Source organism: Diadema antillarum, unplaced genomic scaffold, assembly GCF_040938485.1.
Source record: "Diadema antillarum isolate AM-2024a unplaced genomic scaffold, OU_Dant_1.0 scf00000007, whole genome shotgun sequence".
In the NCBI taxonomy this organism is placed as follows: Eukaryota; Metazoa; Echinodermata; class Echinoidea; order Diadematoida; family Diadematidae; genus Diadema; species Diadema antillarum.
Genome location: NW_027270896.1, coordinates 2,417,727 through 2,440,869, shown reverse-complemented (window position 1 = coordinate 2,440,869; position 23,143 = coordinate 2,417,727). Strand labels below are relative to the sequence as shown.

General features: G+C 37.8%; 1 protein-coding gene across 1 annotated transcript; it reads right to left on the bottom strand.

The window, feature by feature from the left end:
* Nucleotides 1–20,054: 20,054 nt before the first annotated feature.
* Nucleotides 20,055–21,320, bottom strand: LOC139716587 (putative gamma-glutamylcyclotransferase CG2811). The gene is made up of 2 exons (XM_071628118.1): nucleotides 21,153–21,320; nucleotides 20,055–20,372 (listed from the first exon to the last, which is right to left on the bottom strand). The coding sequence occupies exons 1-2, from the start codon at nucleotides 21,318–21,320 to the stop codon at nucleotides 20,055–20,057; spliced, it is 486 nt and encodes a 161-aa protein (XP_071484219.1).
* Nucleotides 21,321–23,143: the final 1,823 nt, after the last annotated feature.

The following is a 23,143-nucleotide window of genomic DNA, read 5'->3' as shown; positions in this document are numbered from 1 at the left end:
TTACACGTATTTCATACTTTCCGGTTGGTAAAAATGTATTCCTTCATTCATTCGCTGAGAGTATGATTTGTCACGAAGTTATTTTCGAAAGGATGATGCATACGAAGAAATACCCATTGCTATTGTTATGCTCCTCATACACCATCTATCACCCCTTGGTACAGCGGGTGGGATATGCAGATTGACAAAATTAGTCCTGTAATCGTCCTTTTGAACGTATGATAAAATATGGTTGTTGCAGTTCTTTTCTTAGAAATAACTACAAAGATAAATGGATCTAGACTAGAAGATTAATCTGTGATGATATTGATACTGATGATGACAGTGATGGGTTTGGTACTAACGATGATGTTAATTACAATGATAATGATGGTATACATAGTGTAAGTCATGATTGCTTTATTTGCGCAGCTGCACAGACGACCAGAGGAAAGGGTGGGGCTTCGAGATCAATCGAACAATAATCGAAAAATATAACGATTGATGTGCATCGGCATTCTTATACTTATTATATTAACTGGGACTTCCCTATGGTGGTGACGCTATCGGCAACACCCCCTCCTTGTTATCCCCTCCACGTGTCATCTTTAACACATGCACACACTGGAGTATAGCGCACTGAACGCACACACGCCCATTATCGCAAACATCCACACACATACACACGTTTGTACACACACACATATACATTCATCTTGTATAGAGAAATACAGACACACACACACACACACACATATATATATATACATTCATCTTGTATAGAGAAATACAGACAGACAGACATACAGACAGACAGTCATCAACTACCCTGCGCACTCACACCTGCAGGTACTTCCGTATTGACATTTTAATCGTTATTCTGTGTTTATATGACGGGGTTTTGAAATTAATCGCTTTTCAAAAATTTATGGAGATGCGAAACAGTAGCACGCAACATTAAGCAACGCACTTCTCAGTAGGGACTTTCCATTTCGAACAAATCATTAACAGCGTCAAAATTTCTGTGTGCCTCTTTTTCTGTGAAAGGACAACATACTTCGAAGTGGGGAGATTGCAAGGGACATGACGCCCATTGCAAACACATTTATGTTCTGGCTGTATCACATTGTAATATCGAATAGTTATATACTGTTGCAGTTCCGCTGCATAAAATTATGGTCCAAGTTGACAGTCGAACAGATTATGTATGAAGTTTCTTTGAAATTGGACGTAAAATAAGAAAAATCATGATTTGTTGTTATTGTTTTTGTTTTATTCTTCACGTATCCACAGAAAAGTGACTTGGTCGCAGTGATCGACACATGTATAATCAACTAAGAATATTAGGCTGGCACGAACGCACTGACCTAAGCACCAAAAAAAGGAAAAAAAAAAAACAATATCGCGAATGATTACCATATCATGAATTTGGTAATTGATATCGCAACGGCAATTCCAACTTCTGAGGCCAGCATGGCATCACCACCTGATTAGATTATAATATGTACATTCGGTTATAACTAATATCGCTCTCTCGTGAAAACATGTGAAAATTCTCCAACTTTAGATCCGATTTTGATGAAGTTTCAACGGTTCTGGTGGTTTGGTTTTACTCATCAGTGAAAGCCAACTTGAATACACCTTGAACTATAAAGAAGATCATCAAAACCAGAGAAAGACAGCAGCACAACATCCACCTGATGTGGTGAAACGTATGGCCAAAAATTCATCGTCAGTGCTTTCTGGATGAAATAAGATATCATAAAACAAAAAATAAGCGGGAAAACGATGAAACTATAGACGGGATCAGTGACATAGTTTTTATCTTTTCTTGAAAGCGAAGAGTGCAGGATCGTCACCATAAATGCGTGCCTCGTATCTCCAACAACGTGACTCCAAAGTCACGCTGCACCTTGTCTCTGTTTACCAACGCCATTTTGTGGGACAGGAAAATACCCCTGATTATCATGATCCTCTATTATATATACCCAGACCTGCTTACCTGATGTTCACGCATCAGCCGTTGATATCAAAAAGCACGGAAGGGGAATGTGTGTTTGTGTGTGTGTGGGGTGGGGGTGGGGGTGGGGAGGAGGTTGCATTGTTGGTTTACCTTTTAGTGCCTCCTTTCTTCAATGAGAGCAAAGTCCAGTCACGGTTCAATGGAATATTCCATTCGTGGCACGCGATAGATAAAGTAATATAGAAAATGTGGGCATCTGTAGCTTATTTGTGAATGGGAAACAGATTTTCATGAGTTGGGGATGTGAATATTACTCAAGGTTAACCGATAGTGTCACGAAGATCATTAAATGGGTGTTTATATCGAGAAAATTCTAATCCAGCGAGTGCAGCGGGGAACAACCCACTGATCTATAGACTTTGTGTTTGGGATAGGTTTTCATAAATAGAATCAGGATCGTACGATTCAGTTAAATGCAAATAAAAAAAAGTTCGTGTCAATGTTCACTGGACAGATTGACGGTGCGTTCGGTTGAGGAGTGTATGAAACGCATTATTGTTCTACTGAAACAGAAACAATTGTACACTTTTTTTATTGACCATCTACATTGTTCCTAGCACAAGTCTGTTGTGTTAAACCTATGATAGTAAACTAATCAAGACTTTCTTCATTTCCTGCCCTGCTATGATACAGACGGCCTTTTAGTGCTCAAAGCGAACACTTAAGACTGAAAACACTCAAACGAGAGGTGAGTATGAAAGTGTCACAATCCCTGCCATTGATGTGAGTGCACGGCACGTTCCATTCTCGTTAAAAGAAACAGAACCCTTTTAATTGGCATCATCCATCGCTATACTCTCAGAGAGCAAAAGGAAGTGAAAAAGAGGAAAGTAATTGTCTGAACTGTCAAGCGAGTTGCGAAAGGCTACGGTTTGCTGTGACGGTTTCTCGAGTTTCTAGGTGTAGCCCGTGTAGACTGACACGGGGATTACCCCTCATAACATGACATGATGTCCTTGATTTCCTATTATTGTCTTATCTTTATATCAAAAAAAAAATGCAATTAAGCAGAAGGAGCATATGGCGTTGTGTAAATATGGATACGCCTTAGTTCACTGGGATATGGCTGAGTGAACACAACAACATGCAAACAGTCATCAAATATCGAAAAGCGCTTTACAATTTGTACATAATTATTACCTCATGGTGGTACTGAATACCCGACAATGAACATGCATTCTGATATAAATACATAATTGTGGCTATTCTAGAGGATTAGACTCATAGAAGAGCTGTACTTTTCGAGGTCATGATTATTTGTTTGTGGACATTAATGCACCACGGAGAAGAGAAGAGGGAAGAATGATGACTGGTTCGTTCATGCATTTAAGATGTAGACATGCGATTTGACAGAATGTATACATTTTATGCTTTACCAAGAAGCACTAAAATGCTTTTACACGAAGTAAAATCGGAGCTAATAATGGATGGTTTGGGATGTTTATCAAAAGTCATGAGATAGTAGACAATCGATCGGGTACTATCCTTGGCAGAATGACATAATGATGTTTTGTCTTTCCCCTTCTCTGCTTTTGACACATATTATTAATGATTGTGTGGCGACAGAGGACCAGGACTTGCCAGGACCAGGACTTCCGAGGACCGTTGTTCTCATTGAAGCCCTTATTTACCATTTTGCAGATGAAACAAAAACCCAACTTTACTGCTTCAAAATACACTGTAGTTCTAAAATGTGAGTTAAACATAGAAACAACCAATATAAACACATCAATCGGTATAAACATTGTTAAGTATTGTTGAATATACAAAATGTGAACAATAGTTATAATAAAATTGTTTCTAAAATAAACCGTCTACAGTTATGGCTTATTAAGAAAAATAATGATATCTCCTTATATTCTAGGCTTTATTGCGGAAATACTTATATGGTATACATGTTTTGTGATACATCTGACCTACACACATGCATTAAATATGTAAACTCGCACATTTTTTTTTTTAAATCACTGCTCCAAGTGGTAAACAGTACCTTTGATTCTCTTTGTCCTCTATCCACAGTTGTCAATGAATGCAAAAAAAAAAAATTGCAGTCCCACAAAATACATGACAGCACATTCATGAGAACAAGTCAAAGTATATCATTTTCTTAATATATTATATTTCATAATACTTAGCAATAATTCATCATATTGGACGCTATCTATACACGCACAAAAAGAAATGCTCCACAGCTTGAAAAATAACAAATTCGAATCATACAGATACAAACAACTAGAACCATGCAGCCACAACTCAATGAAAGCAGTCAAAATGGAAATTTATTGTAAAGGAGGGAGGCAACAATAATACTTGTCCCGCTGTCGGATGCCACGACATTGGCACTATAGGGACAATTATAACTTCGCGGTATACGCGTGATGATTGGCACTAAAGGGGGCTAAAGACATGAAAGATGACATACGTAAGGAGTGACGTTATGAGTGCCCCCCCCCCCCTCAGGAACATGTAGGCCTATGTATATAATATACATTTACTTATTGATTTATATCATATGTAATATGTGAGTACCGGGAATAACGATATCCACGTTGTACGTAACCTTTGTGACTCATGACACGTGAGTAAAAACCTTCTCCCATTTGCCCATCAATTTTATGCTCTCCTGCTCGGCTTTCTCTTTCGTGGTAAACCGGGAAATCGTCAACCTATTCGATGCGCGAACCGTTGCTCATTAAGGTACACGGAGAGATAACGGAGAACCCAGACCGAGTGGAGATGGTTCTTTTGTTCGCGATGAATAACAATGACATCATAATTGACCCAGTGGATTGCACAGACGTCAGTACATCTGCATTTATTATTATGTGGAGTATGGCCCTTTCTCAGATAGTTTTTGGTGACACTTGCTGAAGTCATTTTATGCTCTTCATTTTTAGTCACCTGCTTATATCTTGTATTATTATAAGGATATGATTTTCTTATGTAGATTTCACTGGCAGTTGAACACAGTTGTTCATGTTCTTCAAACAATAATTTCGCACTGTGTTTCTTTGTTGTTGTTTTTTGCTCTCAATTTCTTTTAATGAATTTCACCTTGCTCCTTTTAATAATGTAGCCAACATTTTTCTTTACCTTATTAATAATGGCTTTTAGGCGAATGCACAATTGTTACAAGCCTTATTTCATAGCTAACTCCCCTCCATTTTCATGATCATTTTGTAAATATTACGCATCTTGACTTCAAAACCTACATTGCGTGATTATTCTGTATTTTGATATATTTATGATATTTATATATCCTTTTTTTAGCATAATGATGAATGCTTATATTCTTTATTGAACGAAAACGAAAACGAAAATGAATAAATGAAATGAAAATAAATGAAATACCGCTTCCCTGAGTTAGATATGCACCGCGAGTTTTATGTACCCGTGTTTTCAGTTCTTCTATCTTTAATCTTTTCCATCCTCTTTCACCACTCTATCTGCCTGCAAATACACTGCTCCAAATCGGCAACAAAAGTGAAATATACTTTGGAATTGGTAAGGGCAGATGAAGGGACAAAGGAATATAATTCCAAAAAATCAATACAGTACAGAAACTAAACAAAACAAATGAAAACAAAAATAACTGGTGCTCTTGACACACAAGCAATAGGGCCATGTAAGAAAAATCCCCTCTGGGTTCTCTATTACTCATGCATAATGATAGTGGCAGCGATACTTGCATTTCCTCATTCGTACGGGAACTACGAAATGATCACCTTTGTTCCCTTTCAACTTGACAAAAGTTTAGTTAGATATAACGAACTGTGATCTTAAAGAAAGTAAAATCCTATCATCTTTGTAAGGAAACAGCACAGCATATATAATCACAGTATAATAATCTGGTGTCATGTACATTGTATTCTTGTTGCGCCCTTATTTCTTTTACTGCCAGCGTTAGTTCGTTTAACCGCACTGCTTCAAGCATCGGAAAGTGGATTGGTGTGGTATGTCAGGCCGAAATTTCTTCGACTCCTTTTGCTCAGTTTTAAAGGCTGTATCTTGTATGCCATCATTCTCTGGGGTTCCTTCGTTTTTTTTTAGATTGTCAGGAATCATGCCCATCTTTTAAATACAACAATTGTATCCGTCCATGCTTGTCACTATATGCAGTAAGTCTCATGTATGTTGGTGCAGAACAAGATGTTAGTAATAAGAATTAATTGTATGCAATGATTATGTTAAACTACAGTTTTAGAAAGGTACTACATTGTAGTATAATCATGAAGCTTCCTATTTGTTTTTTTTTAAGATACATTATGTGCTCATATTGCGCGACTACGATGAAAGCAGATAAACAAACATAATGAATATGATGTGAGTATGGGATGAAATTGCTCAAGAGAGAATACAAGTTTAAATGAACTTCCAATGATTCAAACTAATATTGTGTATGGTCGAAAAAAAAAATATGCATGTCAGTATGGATATTACTCCACAATTGCGGCTTCAATAGAAAGTCTGCTCGTTCGATGCTTGCAGAGATAACCAACGTTATCTCTCTATATTCTCCCTATATTCCTTCTCCGTTCCTTTTTCTGTCAAATATATATATATTATATACTGTATTACTGTATTCCATATATACAATCTCTAATTGTTTCTTCTGTCGGTGTACATAATATATCAATCTGTGCATCTATTTCTTATCTTTATGTCTGTAAAATCTATTGATTCATCTCTTCATCAATCTGTATCATGATATAATTCATGATTCATATATAATACATAAATATTGTTGTTGTTACATCTGACTTGATCTATCTACTGTATATACCTCCTCTCCCCCCTTTCGCTTCTCCTCTGTACACTTTCTCCCATGCAGCATAATATCGTGGAAACTAGCCAAACCCATCTGGCAAACATAAAGGCTCGTCGGAGAAATCAGGAAAGCTCTGAACTCGGCGGTCAAGACTGATGACATCAACTCGTCCATTTCTCGTAGGAGAGGAGGAGCGCCTCACCTAAAGCGGAAGAACGTCGAAGGAAGTCATGAATATTTGTTTGTGACGCCATGCATGAACTTAATCGCTCGACTTCCTCGACGAAAATTGTCCTTTTCCACATGGTTGAACTAACGTAAGATTTAAAGTTGAGGTGAGGGAGCATTCACGATAATACTGACATCAGCAGAGAAATATCTAGATTCAACTACAGTTAGGCAGATTCAAGCCTCACAAAATTTTGTTTTTGAAAGAGTATAGCTCATGTTCATTGTAACGAATGCTAACACTATTTTTATTTAGTGCAGGAAACGGCAGTGCACGCTATTATATATACACATTAAGACAAGAGATTAAAAGGGTTGTTCCATATCTATAAAGCCAGGAAAACATGCGTGTAGGATCGGTTTGTTTTTATGATAGACCAGACTTTTTTCCGCTTCTTTGAACCAAGTGCAAATGATTTTTTTTTCTTTTGAAAAAAAAAGTTGCATAAATGTATTATGATAATATTATTATCTACAATTACATAATGCAGGCACTTGCCATTAGAAGAGAAGAAGAAATGATGATGAAGAAGAAGAAGAAGAAGAAGAAGAAGAAGAAGAAGAAGAAGAACCAACTGCAATGGAGAAAAAAAAACACCACAAAAAGACCATTCCGAAGCAGACGGTAAGCACCTTGCTGTATTAATGTCTGCAATCTACCAGAGCTCAGTCTACGGAGCTTGACGATGCTACGTGGTTAGATCCACTGAGGCGATTATGATCGTGACTGCGGAACGACGTCGTGTTATTTTTGTCGCTGATGACTCATTCACCGCTTCGTTAATTTCCCCATCGCCATGTATGGGTACTGGTCAGCGGGCGAGGAGATTCCGCACCGCCGAGGTCTTCTGACTGGCATTGTGGCTTTGCGCGGGAAAAGAGCGATGCCAAAATGGAAAAGCATCTCGCAGGTATACCATCGCCTGCGGGCACTGATGTCATAAATTATGTTAATGTGACATGCAAGATATTTCGTGCTGATTGAGTATGAAATATCAGTTGGCATATAACAGTAACATTCACCTGCAAACATGTAGATATTTCAATATAGAGGCCTACATGTATGCATATGTATGCATTCCCACCCACACACACATAGATATAGTTATGGTATAACATAACATACACACAAGCTTACATGTAGGCCTACATACACATGTAATATATCATTACATAGACATGTGAACCGTGAGCCTCACAGCATTACAGACCTAAGTATCATCATGGGGCTCCTTGTACATAAATTTCCGACAAGTGTTGATGCAAAAATCTTTCGCTTCAGTTAATTGTTTGTTGCCCTATCGTCATATTTTTCTTATTATTTACCAAAACCACGTGACATTCTCGGAACATCTTTCAAATGATTGCGAGTTTAAAATATCCATTTAAAAGTCCAAACTGACGTCAGCAACCTTGCAAGCTTACTTAACATTTACACTAACAGACGTTAAAAGGGAAGTGTGGGCAATCGTGACTGATTACAAACTGGTCAAAACCAAACAGTGAATTAGACGTTAATAGCTTGTGTCAAATGCATATCAGGCTAGTTGTGATGGTCATTTTGGGAAGTACCCTGCATTCTCCATCGATGTCCTGTTGTTAGCACAAAGCATGACGCAGCCGTTGTTCAATCAGATGGCAGAGCTGAGGTGGTGATGACCAGTGAAATCCAAGAAGAGGGACGCAGCATTAAAACTTTTTTCCTAGCAGATCCCATGATGTTCACGATACCCGGATGCCTTCTCGTTGGTTTATCGTAATGACAATCAGCAATTCATCCTGTTATTGCAAAGATTGCCTATTAGTAGTTCCTATTCTCATCGTCATTCTGACCAAATGCTTTTATTTCGTCGTCATGTGAAAAGCATCGTTGCGCCGTCATGTATTGCATGCTAAAATTTTTGCAGCCTCCTTCTGAATCTCCAGAGACGAAATACATGAGAATTGAGTGAAAGCAGCAATATTAGTAAAACACGTGCATGAAAATTTGAGGAAAATCGGACAATGAACTAAAAAAATATGAATTTTTAAAATTTCGACACCGCCATTGTTGGATAAGGAGATTACTACATTTCATAACGTCATTTTCGTCAACGATATAAAGAAAATATAAAGAGAATGCCATAAAATTTTCATTTTCATAAAAAGTACACATTCCGTTGATTTGTTATTGACAAAATGATGTTAAGAGTAACATTATTCCTCCTGCTTCCCATTAATGCTCTTTCATTATGCTAGAAATGTGAAAATACTGTTGAATTTTCTTTGTATTTTCTTTATATCATTGTCCGTAGTGACGTCATCAAATGTAGTAGTCTTCTTATCCAGCGACGACGGCACTGAAAGTTTAAAAATTCGTAACTTCTGAATCGCTTTTCTGATTTTCGTCAACCTGTCACTGAAGCGTTCTTCGAATATTGCTGCTTTCACTAAATCCACATTTATGTTTTGGTTTTGGGCTTTGGTTTCCTTTAAAGCAACATGTGTCGTGAATTTAATGAATTGTAACAACCTCGTTACCTTTAAATCTGAACTGAAGATTTATCTTTTCTAGCAACTTCGTGAATGATGTGTGACACATTGTGGGAGCCGGGCACTTTTGAATATTTTTACAGATAAACGGCGCTATATACAGATATAAACGTTGTTTCATCATCATCATTATCCAGATTTTACTCGCGCAGCGCACGGTCTGTTATTGTAGATAAGATGTCAGCAACACGACACTTCCTGATACCACATTATATCATCCCAGCATAGCTTCTTGGAGTTTCGAGAGGGATAACCTTATCAAGTATCAAGTATCAAGTATCAAGTATCAAGCATCAGGTATATGGTATCACAAGCGTTAGTTCAATTCTATGTCAAAAAGAAAATGAAAAAGTGCGTCATCGCCATTGCAAAGACATTGCGTGATTCGATGTGAATGTGTTGCGTGGTTGCCTCTTTTCGGCTCTCTCCCTCCTATTTTTAATTTTCCTGATTGCAAACCTGTTCTATTCTAAAGGCAACTAATGAGGAGTGTAGTAGGAGTGTAATAGTGATTACAAACAGAGCATCAAGCTCTTTAAATGATATTTAATGCTTGTCATTTTCATCTGCTGCTCCCAAACTGTGGAATCAACTACCCCAAACTCGCCGCAACCAATTGTCTCTCATTATCTTCGAGAAACATCTAAAAATTCACTGGTTTCATTAATGATCCAATAGTAAAGCGCATTTGAACATGTACCTTTATGGAAAATGCGCTATATAAATGTGTTATTATCATCATCGTTATTATCATTAGCATCATCTTTATCATCATCATCATCTGTTACACGCAACGGCAGACCGAGGACTTTGGATGAGATGTCGAGGATCACATCGCTCGCTATTACGGCGCGTAAAAAAGAAGGGAACAATTCGATATCACGAGAAAATATTGCGCAATGTCCTTTCCGTTGTTGCTGCAGCACGCCCATGGTTAATCTTACAACGTTTTCTTTTAAATCTTATACTTGCATACATGTGTAGGTGGTGTTACTAGTATCAACGCCAAATGATTATCTCCCTTTTGCATAGATCTGACAAATACGATTTTTTATCTTTTTTTTTTTTTTTTTTTTTTTTTTGGGGGGGGGGGGGGGTAGTTCAGGGGCATGCTTTAGCGGTTTCTTGCTGACACATACCAAGCCAACAAACTCCCCGGCAACGTCAGTTCTGCACCATCGTGTGGGTGGTGGGGAATTGAAATAGCTCAGCCCTCACTTTCAGCGATGACACGTTTGGTCACTATACCGCGAAAGCTTTTCATTATCATTAGCGATCATTCAAAGTGAAGAGATGCACCTTCTATACCGGTTGTGAAAGTTTACTTTGAAAATTTGAATGTTTTTCAGTCTATAGCACTCAAAATGTAATAAAAAAAAAGAAAAGAAAAGAAAAGAAAAAAAGTGCGTTGCACTAATATTCTTTCCGTTAACTATTAGGCCGGCTACATATATATGCATGTGTAATGTGTAATATTTGGGCTATACTCATATCTGTAGCCGGCACACAACACTGATGATGGACAGAGATTTTGGCATGGCATTGTGTACTCGATCTCAGATGCGTCCGTCAAGTATTTTTTCATTATTATTGTTATTATTATTACTACTATTTTTATTATTATATTAATATTATCATTATTTTTTTATTATTATTACTACTATTTTTATTATTACATTTATATTATTATTATTATTGTTATTATCATCATCATTATTATTATTATTATTATTATTATTATCATTATCATCATCATCATCATCATCATCATCATCATCATCATCATCATCATCATTATTATTATTCTTTGGATTCCCTGTCACTTATTTAAGTAGGACAAGTGTTATAACATCTTGTGAAAAAAAAAAAACAAACAACAACAACAGAATGCCCATAGCGCTCCCCTCTGGCTGCAGATGCGTATCATTATCATTATCATCAAATATTATTATATCAGTAAACTTACAGAAGCATGTACAATATCTTACGTAAGGGCTCATTCGAGACCTCATTACACTGAGTCATAGGTTATTGCATACACGGTCTCGGTAGTCATATAAGACGGAAATGACGTCCTCATGTTCTGCATGCTGACGGTTAACTGTACCATCCAATACGTCTACAGCATCACGTCTCTTGAAGACAATTATGGGAGAGGCAAAAAAGCAAAACTAACAGCAGATGGGGCGATAACTCTGCCATTTAGTCACTTTCCTCTGATATCGGATCTATTTGCAAGTACGACATAGATTGTCGGAAGCTATATACAGGCTGGGAAAACAAGTGTGCAAAAAACGAAACCACCGTATGAATATGATATAACACTGAAGAAAAAAAAAAAAGGAAACCAACCCCAAATTTATGTAAGCATACCTCTGGTTGGATCACATCTCATCAGACGTCACATCAACGGAGTCGATTTACAACACCGAGAGGCTATGACATTGTAAACAAAGATATGGAATTCGTAATTTTTATTATCAGAGGATTCAGGAAAGGCACATCAAATGAACAGTGCGGATAATGTTTCAAATCTGTGTTTTGGAGGATTTTTTTTTCTCTCGTCATCTTCTCTTTCCCCCCCCCCCTCTCTCTCTCTCTCTCTTTCTCTCCCTCCTGTTTTATGGGGGGGGGGGGGGCGTTGACAAAAAAGAAAAATTGGTTGCTCTAGATATCTCACCCATACCCATAAGATCTCTAAAGACAATGTGAGAAATATGAAGTCTGCAGAGAATAATAAGAAAAGGGCATCAGAGAGAGGAAGAGGGAAACGTGAAAGCATTAAAACTTTTATACAAGATATTATGGAAATGTCACAAGTCACATCTATTTTTATCAGGTTGTACATTCAGTGTTATCTTTCCAATCTGTCTCTTTCTCTCTCTCTCTCTGCCGTCAGTGAGAATAAAATAGAACTTGATAAATCATACCCCTCAATGGAGTATATCCATCTGTCGGGCGTCAACGAATTTAATTTCATAGATTATTAGGTTTGATTGTTTCTCTGTTTGGGCGCGTCTTTGTGTCTGTCTTTAATCGTGTGTCTGTGCGTGTTTACAGCGATGCCAGAATAAGTACAACTAAAGCGATAAGCAGTTCTTATCTTTGTCATCGCGAATATTTTGTGAAAAAAACAAATCTCATGATAATATTGTATCATAAATAATCAGAATTTCAGACAGATATGGCGGAGGACACAGAAGGAGGGAAGGAGAAAGAAAGTGATAGGGAGAGAGAGAGAGAGAGAGAGACGGGTGGGGGAAGGGAAATGGGGAGGCGGTGGTCAAATAGAAAGAGGGCATTCCCCGATTCTTTAAACACAAAAAGACATTATGCATTTAGTTTTATGTTTGTTTGTTTGTTTTTGTTTTTGTCTATGCATGTTTTTCCTTCTTTGGATTGCCCAGAATAACTATAAAGCAGACGAAAAAAGGGCATCGCATGTCTTGTGCGCACGAGTCACAATCCCGTTACCATTAAGGTATCATGACGGCGTGCGTCGAAAATAGCCCGTTTGTTATACTGCCTGTTAAGGCACGGAGATCAAGTCTCTTCCCTATTGGACCGTCGACGGGCAGTTTCTTCCGAGCATGCGCGTTACGTCGGAACCCTGAACTCCTTTCTGTTCGGATACAGGGTAAGATTCTGTCTCTACTCTCTTTGACGTGCCGTGTTTGAATACAGCATTCAATGCCTTGAGGTATAAGGGAAAAGCAAAGAGAAAGAGGAATTTATCAAAAAGACTAGATCCATGTCGGACAAAGAAGGAAAGAAAGTGGAAGTTAAAACAGGTAAATAGATTCATTGTAGGACGGGAAAGAAAAATAACTCTCCCCACTCAACAAGAAAAAAAACCCCTCCTAATCCGCTTGTCTCTTTCTGATCCTTTGACAAGCTTGATTATACATATATATATATATATATATATATATATATATATATATATATATATATATATATATACATATGCCTGATTATACCTGGTTATTTATATGTAAATTATGATATCTCAAATGAGCAAAAATTCTCGGTTTGAGAAACGGTGAGGAGAGATTGTATATTCCGTCCATTTCCACCACCAACCTCCTTACCCCTCTCAAGGTATAGGGTCATGTTGACACAACCCACTAGACAGTTGATGCTTTATCGCACTGTTATTCTATTTTGCATGCAGCGAGTACGATAAAGGTCGAATGTGCCAGCAGTTTTGCATTACGAAAAAAAAAATAGAAATGACATCATTGATTTCTTTTGGTTCTTTTTTCTCACTTGGTATCTTTATAACTCGGAGAGATTATTTTTGTCAGCGCACGTTGTCATGTGCAGATTATCTACCGCATTTATACCATACGCTCCTCGTTCTACATGGAATAGACTTGGGTCACTGCCAATACGTTCTGAGGCTAAAGCACTCCCCTATTAACCCTTTCAGATCGGAAACTTTCGCACAAGTTTAGGCCAAGTGCCGCTGTTTTTAAGCCGTCACGACTTTAGGTACAATGAATAGGAATGATAGTTTATTCATAATGTATAGGGCTAATTTTTTTCTTTTAAGTTTTCTATGTCCAGTATTTCGTCAAGCAGTTTGGAGAACACTCATCATTCATTTACGGGGACAAATATATCGAGAGACATATATAAACACACATAGTATACACACACAAAAAAAACCATGCACACACACATAATTATACGTGTACACGCACTCGCGCTCACGCACAGTACATCTAAGCCTAATTGGCTTTCTTTCTAATCACCGATAACTTATATGATTGCCAAAATGACCATAGCCAAACATTAAAAAAATATCAGAGTAGAAATTCAATTGAAATTGGTGTTAAAATTTTGATCTCAATACACGCTGATGAATGCTGTAGCGTCAACAGCTGAATATTCCGGAGGTAAATATCATGTATTGAGATCAAATGTTTAACACCAATTTCAATTAAAAAAAAAAAGAGTATTTCGTCTTGGCTCGTCTGCAGAGGCGCTCGGAAATAAAAACAAACAAATCGAAATAAAAACAAGCAAATCAAATGAAAGGATATAGAAAGGGAAAGTGCATTTTGGTTCTAGCAAAGTTCTAAGAACTTTCTACCAAACGAAATATAGAGATTCTCGTTTGTATGATTTGGGTCAGATTACTCCTGACTATTCAAACAGCGGTTAATCACAGGACAAGAACTCGTGCAGGCAGTGGTTCCGCCAATTTTCAGTTCAACTTTCCCAACTTCATAACAATGGACCAAAAAAAAAAAGGTACATTAAAAGACAACAATAGAACTGTTGTTGGAGTCACTGAAAGTTACTGGCATAGATTTTTTTCCTTTCTTTTTTATCAAAATGAGACGCCATTCCATGTTTGAGTAGGCTTCGGTAAAGAGAGTGATGTCAAACCTCCCTGGTCAAACAAACAGAAGATCCAATGTTTGAAGAGCAATAAGTGTATGTATTACGAGAGTTTTGAAATTTAAAAGTTTATGGTGTTTGCTAGGAACAATGGCGTCGGTCCTACTAATCATATCATTATATCTAATTAGATAAGTCTCGTAACATAAAAATTTGATAAGCTTCGGTTTAAGCCAATATGGATACCAATTACAATCTCTCCCTTTAAAGAGTGACTGTTACTAAATCACTAAAAATGGTATGCTACATAATATTGACAAGTTATCTGCTTTTTCATGCCTTATAAAGAATAAAAGTCAAGAATTTGAGCTCATGTCAAGGGGACACCTGACAGATTATGACGTCATCTTCTCATTTAATTCACATGAAGCGAATGTGATCAATACCGCGATATTTTGAATGAGTTCTTAAGATTTTACAAATTTGTGTGTTAGTCGTTGTTGTTGTTGTGTTTTGTTTGTTTGTCTGGGTTTTTTTTTTTTTGCATGATGGATATCATTAGGATTTCACTGTTACGTTTGCTTGGCTTAACTTCCCCTGTCAATGTAGTTAACGTGTACGTGGAAGGAGAATCGTACTTTAAACGAAATGCTATTGTTCAAAGTTGGCGACACACGGTACTGCTTGCCATTGATGTGAATTCCACGGAGGCGTGTACACGAAAGAGCATGGATTTACAATACCCAGCACACATCATATAGCGTGGGAAGTGGCGGCTTGTAACCAGAATATTTTCCACGAGGGAGTTCGCACGCAACATCAGCGAGGTATCCAAACCAGTGATGAGGTCTGCCGAAAACTATTTTCAGCTGAGATGATGACTCTGTACTATCGCCACATGACACACATAAATTGTATCTGAGTCCCATTAGTAAATAATTATTGCCCATTGATCTATCACAGGGTGGGGTATATCATTCCTGGTATTCTTTATTGAATTCTTCTTTGATGATAATTCATTCAAAATAGAACGAGAATACTAACAGTTACAAACACACACACATCCACGAAGGACATATGCATAGAAATAAGTACACTCATAGACAGGTAGAAAATCACACAGACAAAAGAAGAGGCACAGCGCAAAACACTACTTGTTCATACCAAAAAAAAAACATAAAGAAATGATAATCACTGTACCATTTTAGCCGAAGAGGCATGGCGTCAAAGAATCGCCAATTTTGCTAATTGGTGTGACCTCTTTTTTATTATCTAAGCGAACACATTATTCATTCTAGTGGTATACTTAATGCTTACTATACGTTGTTCTAACAAAGTCGTATTAAGACAACCAGAGAATTTGCACGGTAATTGCCCCAAATAGCAACTTACACATACAGTAAACCTCGCATGAGTCGAAGCTCTCGGGACTTACAAAAATGCGTCGACTTAAGTGAACTTCGACTCTCGCGAGAGCCGATTTTTTTTCGACTCACAGTTATGTATGTATTATAGTACATTTGCATGCATGTGTGTGTGTGTGTGCGTGCGTGTGTGTGTTTGCATTCAAATTTGTCTGTTCTTGAAGATAATGTTCTTATTTTGTTCTTAATTGAACATGGAATTTGTATCAATACTAGTAGTTAGACGTAGTTTTGAGAATGTCTGCGCTAATGTGGCAATGTGCATGTGTTATGTTTATGGTGCAATATAGGTAGCCATCTCTGTCAACCTACCCTGAGACAAACACTCTCCCAGGCCCATCCCACCTCCATTGAACAAAACTATACAGCCAGCCGGGCACGCACAAACAAGCTCCGCCCACTTGGCCTGTCACTAAAATATTAAAGCAGCGATTGGTTGACCAAGGAGTTCTGGCTTGACATGGATAAAGTATGGATGTGCTGTGTGTATGGATAAATGGATCGATGTGCTGTGTGTACACATGTATACATGTATACATGTGTGTATGTATTCGACATGCGTGCGGCGGAGCGGTACGGTGAGTGTGCATGCTTACCTGCAGCAGGTCAGGGACGAGGTTCTGCGACATGCCGATTTTTTTTGTTCTCCTCTAAATGTCATGAGAATGCCAGACAAATCTTCTTCGTCTCAAGTGATGTATACTACGTGTATTTTGTACAAAAGGGATTGACTGTTTTACTTCGACACAGCCGAAATTCGACTCTCGTACTTCGGCTTATCCAAATATTTCTTAGGGAAAATACATAGGGGAAAATCGGGACTTTTTATTTTGCTTCGAGTTAAGTGATTTTCGACTCACTCGACGTCGACTTATCCGAGGTTTACTGTAGATACAAACTAGATTTCAAGCGATACATTCGTTCTATATGAACAGATCTGATGATCTCATAAGCATGTTGCTATAGATCGCAGAAAAAAATAAAACAAAGTTCAAATTATGAGTAGACTGGCCTATTTTTCAAATATTTGCTCAGCTATAGTACGAGTGCTGTACACGAACTGTGACTCGTAGTACCAGCACTGTGTTCTAGAGACGGAGAGGGAGAGAGAGAGAGAGAGAGGGGGGGGGGGGGGGACAGGATTTGTGACCTCATGCAAGGAAATGTATAAGAATTATGGCTCATTCGCATGATAAATACATGCCCCATAACCATACGCCCAGCTCATGTAAATGGCACGCGCGGTTTTGACACGCGGCGTCGTGTCACATATCTGCCCCTTCGTTATGATTCCCTTCACATTTTTCATATTTCGATAAAATCATACAGATAGAGTGAATCACATCAAGTATTCACACTGACCACAACAAAGATGTTATTTTGCTTTTCTGTCACGACGAACTTCTCCTGAACTCCGTGCAAGTGCACGCTGCCTCGCAGGGGTTATTTTTAGATATGACGTAATGTCGTCGACCTTGTTGACACCTGACGACTATGGCAAGCTGCCGCCAGCTGCGGTAGGCTGGATTAGCAGTCTGCAACCACATGAGTGAAGTATGATGCCAAATGAATGGGCGGAGTCATGAGAGAACAGCACCATTAAGTGAAGGGATTAACCACTGTATATGATATGTTATCAGACAAGGAATTCATATATCCAACACCATCAAGCCAATATTAAGTGTACTATCTTATACCTTGTACTTGTACTTGCAGCCATTTGTCAAAATAGGTGTTTTATTCATTTCAATAATTATATAATATTATACAAAGAGAGAGAACAAAAAGAAGAGTTGGTACACTGTATGTAGATACATACAGATCGCGTATCTAGTTCATTGTATTTACAAAGCGTGGCAAGCGACATGAGAATGCACTGAGAAGAGAAAGCATTTATTACTGCATCATTTACCCGTATATATTATACATTGTACTTCACAATGCAACATAACACTGTGAATACAACCGTTGTATGGAACGCTGCTCCTGCATACACACACTTATTGACGTGATATACTCTTTAGCAGTGTTGCCTTGGTTTCGTGACAGTGATTTGCCATGGATAAACTGCAGACATATTTTCCGAGGTAGTCATGGTAATACTAAAAAAATGAAATATCGTTGTCATTACATTGAGTTAGTTTCATTTCAAAATGTCCGTAACTGCTGTACACGTAGCCTCTATCCGAAGATATTGCACATAATAGGTATATCTATGTATATCATGTATCTGAAATATAAATTGTTGAAATTTATAAGATTTTTTTTTTCGTCACATATCAATCGTTTCAAGGAATACAGTATGATACAAGTTTACACACACAGTCATTCAAATAATTTTGTCAAACTTCTGTTCATAAATACTAGGGAAAAGTATTTCAATGATTTCAGTAAACGAGAAGGAAATTGGTCGATTGTTGATATATATATATATATATATATATATATATATATATATATATAGTTTGTTACGAATTGATCATTTATTAGATTTAAACCATTCGGAGACTTTCACTATTATACACTTTAGTTGAGTAGTCGAAATTTCTAAATTGTGATGCCAATAAAATACATCATCGGCAAAAACATAGAAGTTTGGAAGTGTATAAGATACAGTGTATAATCATATCATTAACACGAATAATTAACAACAATACGCCTAGAATTGAGCCTTGTCGTAAACCAGATTTTAATGTCTAAAGTTTTTTGTGAGCTGTGGGATTGAAAAGTAACACATTGTCGCCGGTTATGCATGTAGACTATGAACCAATTATATTCTTGTCCTCTTATACTGGCACTCAAGTTAAGCAAAACTAATTTCATTCATTTTAAATGTAAAAAAGCTGATTTACTAGAATATGAATTGTATAGTGATGGTAATTCTCTCGAAAAGAAAACATTTAATAAATTTCTCGGTGTGTATATGAAATGAAAAACTAAAATGGGACGATCATGTAAAACACATTATTTTGCCTGTGTCCCGAAACGTTGGCCTGTTAACTAAGCTTCAGTATTTTTTTTACCAACTCGTGTATTGTTTAGCCTGTATAATGCTTTGATCCTGCCATATATATCTTATTGCAACGTTATTTGGGCAACCCACAAATGTAACACATGCAGACCGTATACTTCTCCTGCAGAAAAAAGCAATTCGAGTGTGCAGTCGAGCACGCTCTCGAGAACACCAACCCATTGTTTTTCCAGCTTAAATCCCTGAAAATAAATGACATTAATGTTCTCCAAGAAGCTGTATTTATGTTTTTTCTCAGGTCAAACCTCTTGCCTCCAATATTTTTACCAATTACAAAATAAGAAATACCGAGTATAGAATTACATCTATGCTATTGTTCAGATGATATGAAAACGATCTTTTTAATAGTATTCATTCATTTCATTCATTTATTTTAGTTTGTCACGGTATCGAGAGCTGTATAGTTGCCATGGGTGTTGTTTTTTTCAATCAAAATATGATTTGTATACAGACTAAAACAAACCAATGAGAGATACTTCTGAGGCCATGACATCACCACATCACCTCTCGCATATGCTGTTTCAATTTGAAATGTGTGCTGCCTCGTTCGTTTTCATCAAGATGTAAGCATTGAGTGACTCTGTAGGTCTTTTAAGATTACTCCACTGCTGAATATCTTCCACGTTTCAACTTCAAAGTATGCTGTGATAGCCTCTCAGACTTCGATATGAAATAAAGTTAGATAATTTTTGAGGGGGAAAAAACGATGAAAAAAAATTACTACGGCTTCAAAACGGCAGCTTTGACCTTGGAAACAGCGCCCTCGCCCCTGTCACTTGGTTTGACGTATTTCTTGCCGTGGGCGCCCTCACTGTCGTAACTCTCGAATCTTTCCAGGTCAAGCATGGAGGGCTTGAAGTTCGTCACGACATAGGCCCAACAGTCTGTTAGGCCGCCCTGCCCCGTGGGGGCGGCGTATTCGCCCTCGAGCTGGACACCAATCTTCATTCTGTCGTAATACCCGCCGGGGAAACTCTCCAGGGCATCTACCTTTGCCAGGTTCTCGTCGTCGACTTTGTAAACCTCACCGACCACATTCTTAAAACATAAAAAGAAAATAAACGCAAAAAAAGAGGATAAAAAAAAACAAAGAAAATGAATGAAATTAATGACTAATGAATAGGAAAAGTTTCGCCATTGGATGTGTTAACCAGGTAATGCTTATCAATGTCATGTGAGTAACATGCAAGAACTGCCCAAATATTAAAAAATTGTATTTATTAAGCGATTCATGATTCATATCGTCTGTTCGTCTGTATATAACAACTTTTATACCAAGTCGCGATTCAGCGCTTTCAGTTGAATACTCGTGTAGTGTAAATGTTTAGTTAAACAGACAATTGCCATAAATCTGCATGCATGTAAAGTAGGTAAAACCAGAGTGTTCAGCCTACGTGGGGCAGATGAAGAATCGAGATACTTGGGGTTATGATGGCGCTCGAGGGGAGAAAGAAAGTTTTGTCGTTACTCAAGGAAGTTTCTAGTTCGGTCACGTGGTGATCTGTTGGTTTCAGCGATGATACGAGTGATATGTGTTGAGTTATGTTGAGTTATCACCGTCTTTTCCTCTCCTCCGTAATACAATGCTCAAAATCCTGGCCCATAATTGGCAAGGCAGATTAATTATCAAAATGGATCATTGTTTGATCATGGCTGCATAATAAACAAGCGAAACTCTCTTAATCATTGCATTTTCTGTCTCATTCGCTACCGGAAAGGGAAAGCCCTGTCTTTTCATAAACTTTTAAGTTTCATATTTCACCACCAGACATACTAAGCTACTTTAACCATTGGCCATTTTGTTGACCACCTACTCACATGACCTCCTTCGTGATCGAGTAGCATCGGGATGCCGAACTCGGTAGCGACGACGAGCGGCATCTTCGTCTTTGTTCGTCCGATGCCGATAAGACGCAAGCCCGCCATCAACCTGTAGTTTGGCTGTCCCGTCTTCAGCGTTCCGTACACAAACACCCTGTGGGCCATGGCGGGGGCAGCGGTGGAGATATGGCGCCGTAGAACCACACAGCTTTAATTGTAGGAATTGCAAGTTTCCAAGGAAATCATCCGCATGAGGTCAGAAATGATTTGAAACTGACCAAAAACGGAATATTCTATGAAAAAATACAATGCCAAAGAAAACTCAGGCGTTCAGAGTCCAGCTATAAAAAAATACTAAACCTTGTCTTGGAAATTCACGTGTTAAACATTCTACCAGATTGCGTAATACTTTCAGTACAATATTTTAAAAAGGATATGTGGGGGGTTTAGCTTTAACTTTTTGCGAGATACTTAGAAGCCACTTATGTATGAAAGCGTGCAATTCTAAGAGGAAATATAAGTTTATTTTTATGAAAGGCGGTTTTGCAATGGTCGAGATATCCAAAAAGCAAAGTGGTCTTGATAAAAAGTGGATCCTCGAGCAATAACGTAATTGGAGACATCGCTGCTTGCACAATCCTGCTTGTTAACACAGAACAGACACAGACACACACACACACACACACACACACACACACACACACACACACACACACACACACACAGCTGGGTAGCTGGGTCCCACATTTTATGAGGACCACTTTGTTTTTACTTTGTTTTTGGATATCCCAGCCATTTCAAAACCGTCTTTCACTAAATGAATCTTAGTTTCTCTGAGAATTGTATGCTTTTAATATTCAAGTGATTTCTATTTATCTCGCAAAAAGTTAAAATCTGAATCCCATCACAAACAAAACTTTACCATCCCTTTAAACAGATTGTAAAGTTTCAGTTGAGATGAGGCTACAGGTTTCCAACTTTTTTTATGATCTTTTTTTTTTAGATAATGAGAAGCGTCTTATGAAATATGAAAGAGCACATATTTCTATGAGAAATTCAAGGTTTTGTTAATAAAAATTTGTGCTAAAAATGGCCGAAATATTAAAAAAGGGGCAATCCTAATAAAAGGTGGGGCTTGCCTTTTATTTGAATCACTTTGTTTTCCTTTGTTTTTGGATATCTCAGCCATTTCATAACCGATTTTCATCAAATGAATCTTCCTCTTAGAATTGTATGGTCTTTAACATTTTATAAAGCGATATTAGTATACCATCCCTTTAATTCCCCAAGGATCCGTCCTCAATCTTGAGTCATCTCTAACCTGGCCCTTGATATGAGTGAAGTCTGTACATTAGACGACCTTAACATGATCTTTACCATCACAAGGACATGATTGTGTTATAAGAGTAAAGACCTCTGGAACTCGACTGTATTCATGGTCAGCAGTGAGATAGTGATTGTGTGATCCTTTCACGCAGTAAACATGTTGTTTGTGAAGGGTTCAGTGCAGGAACTCTTCAATGTTACACACGTTCAGAGATAAGATAGGTCCGGTGTGCGGTAACGTAACATTGGACACAACGTTGCTTGCACAATCCTGCAGGTTAACACACAGAACACGCACACACACACACACACCCACACACACATCCACACACACACACACACACACACACACACACACACACACACACATATATATATATATATATATATATATATATATATATATACATATACATACATACATACGTATACACATACATCTACACGTATATGTATGTATATTACAGAAAATCATCCTTTTTGGTATTTCCATTTTAGGATTTTATTTCTTTAGGGTTTTTTTTTTTTGTTATTTAATAATGGTCAGGGTCGATCGCTTGCCAAAGCCCCTCTACACAATGGCGCTACCCTGGAGTCACCCAGCAATGCACTCACTGCTCTCGAATAGTGTGATACGGTTACTACAGGACTGTCAGTGGATA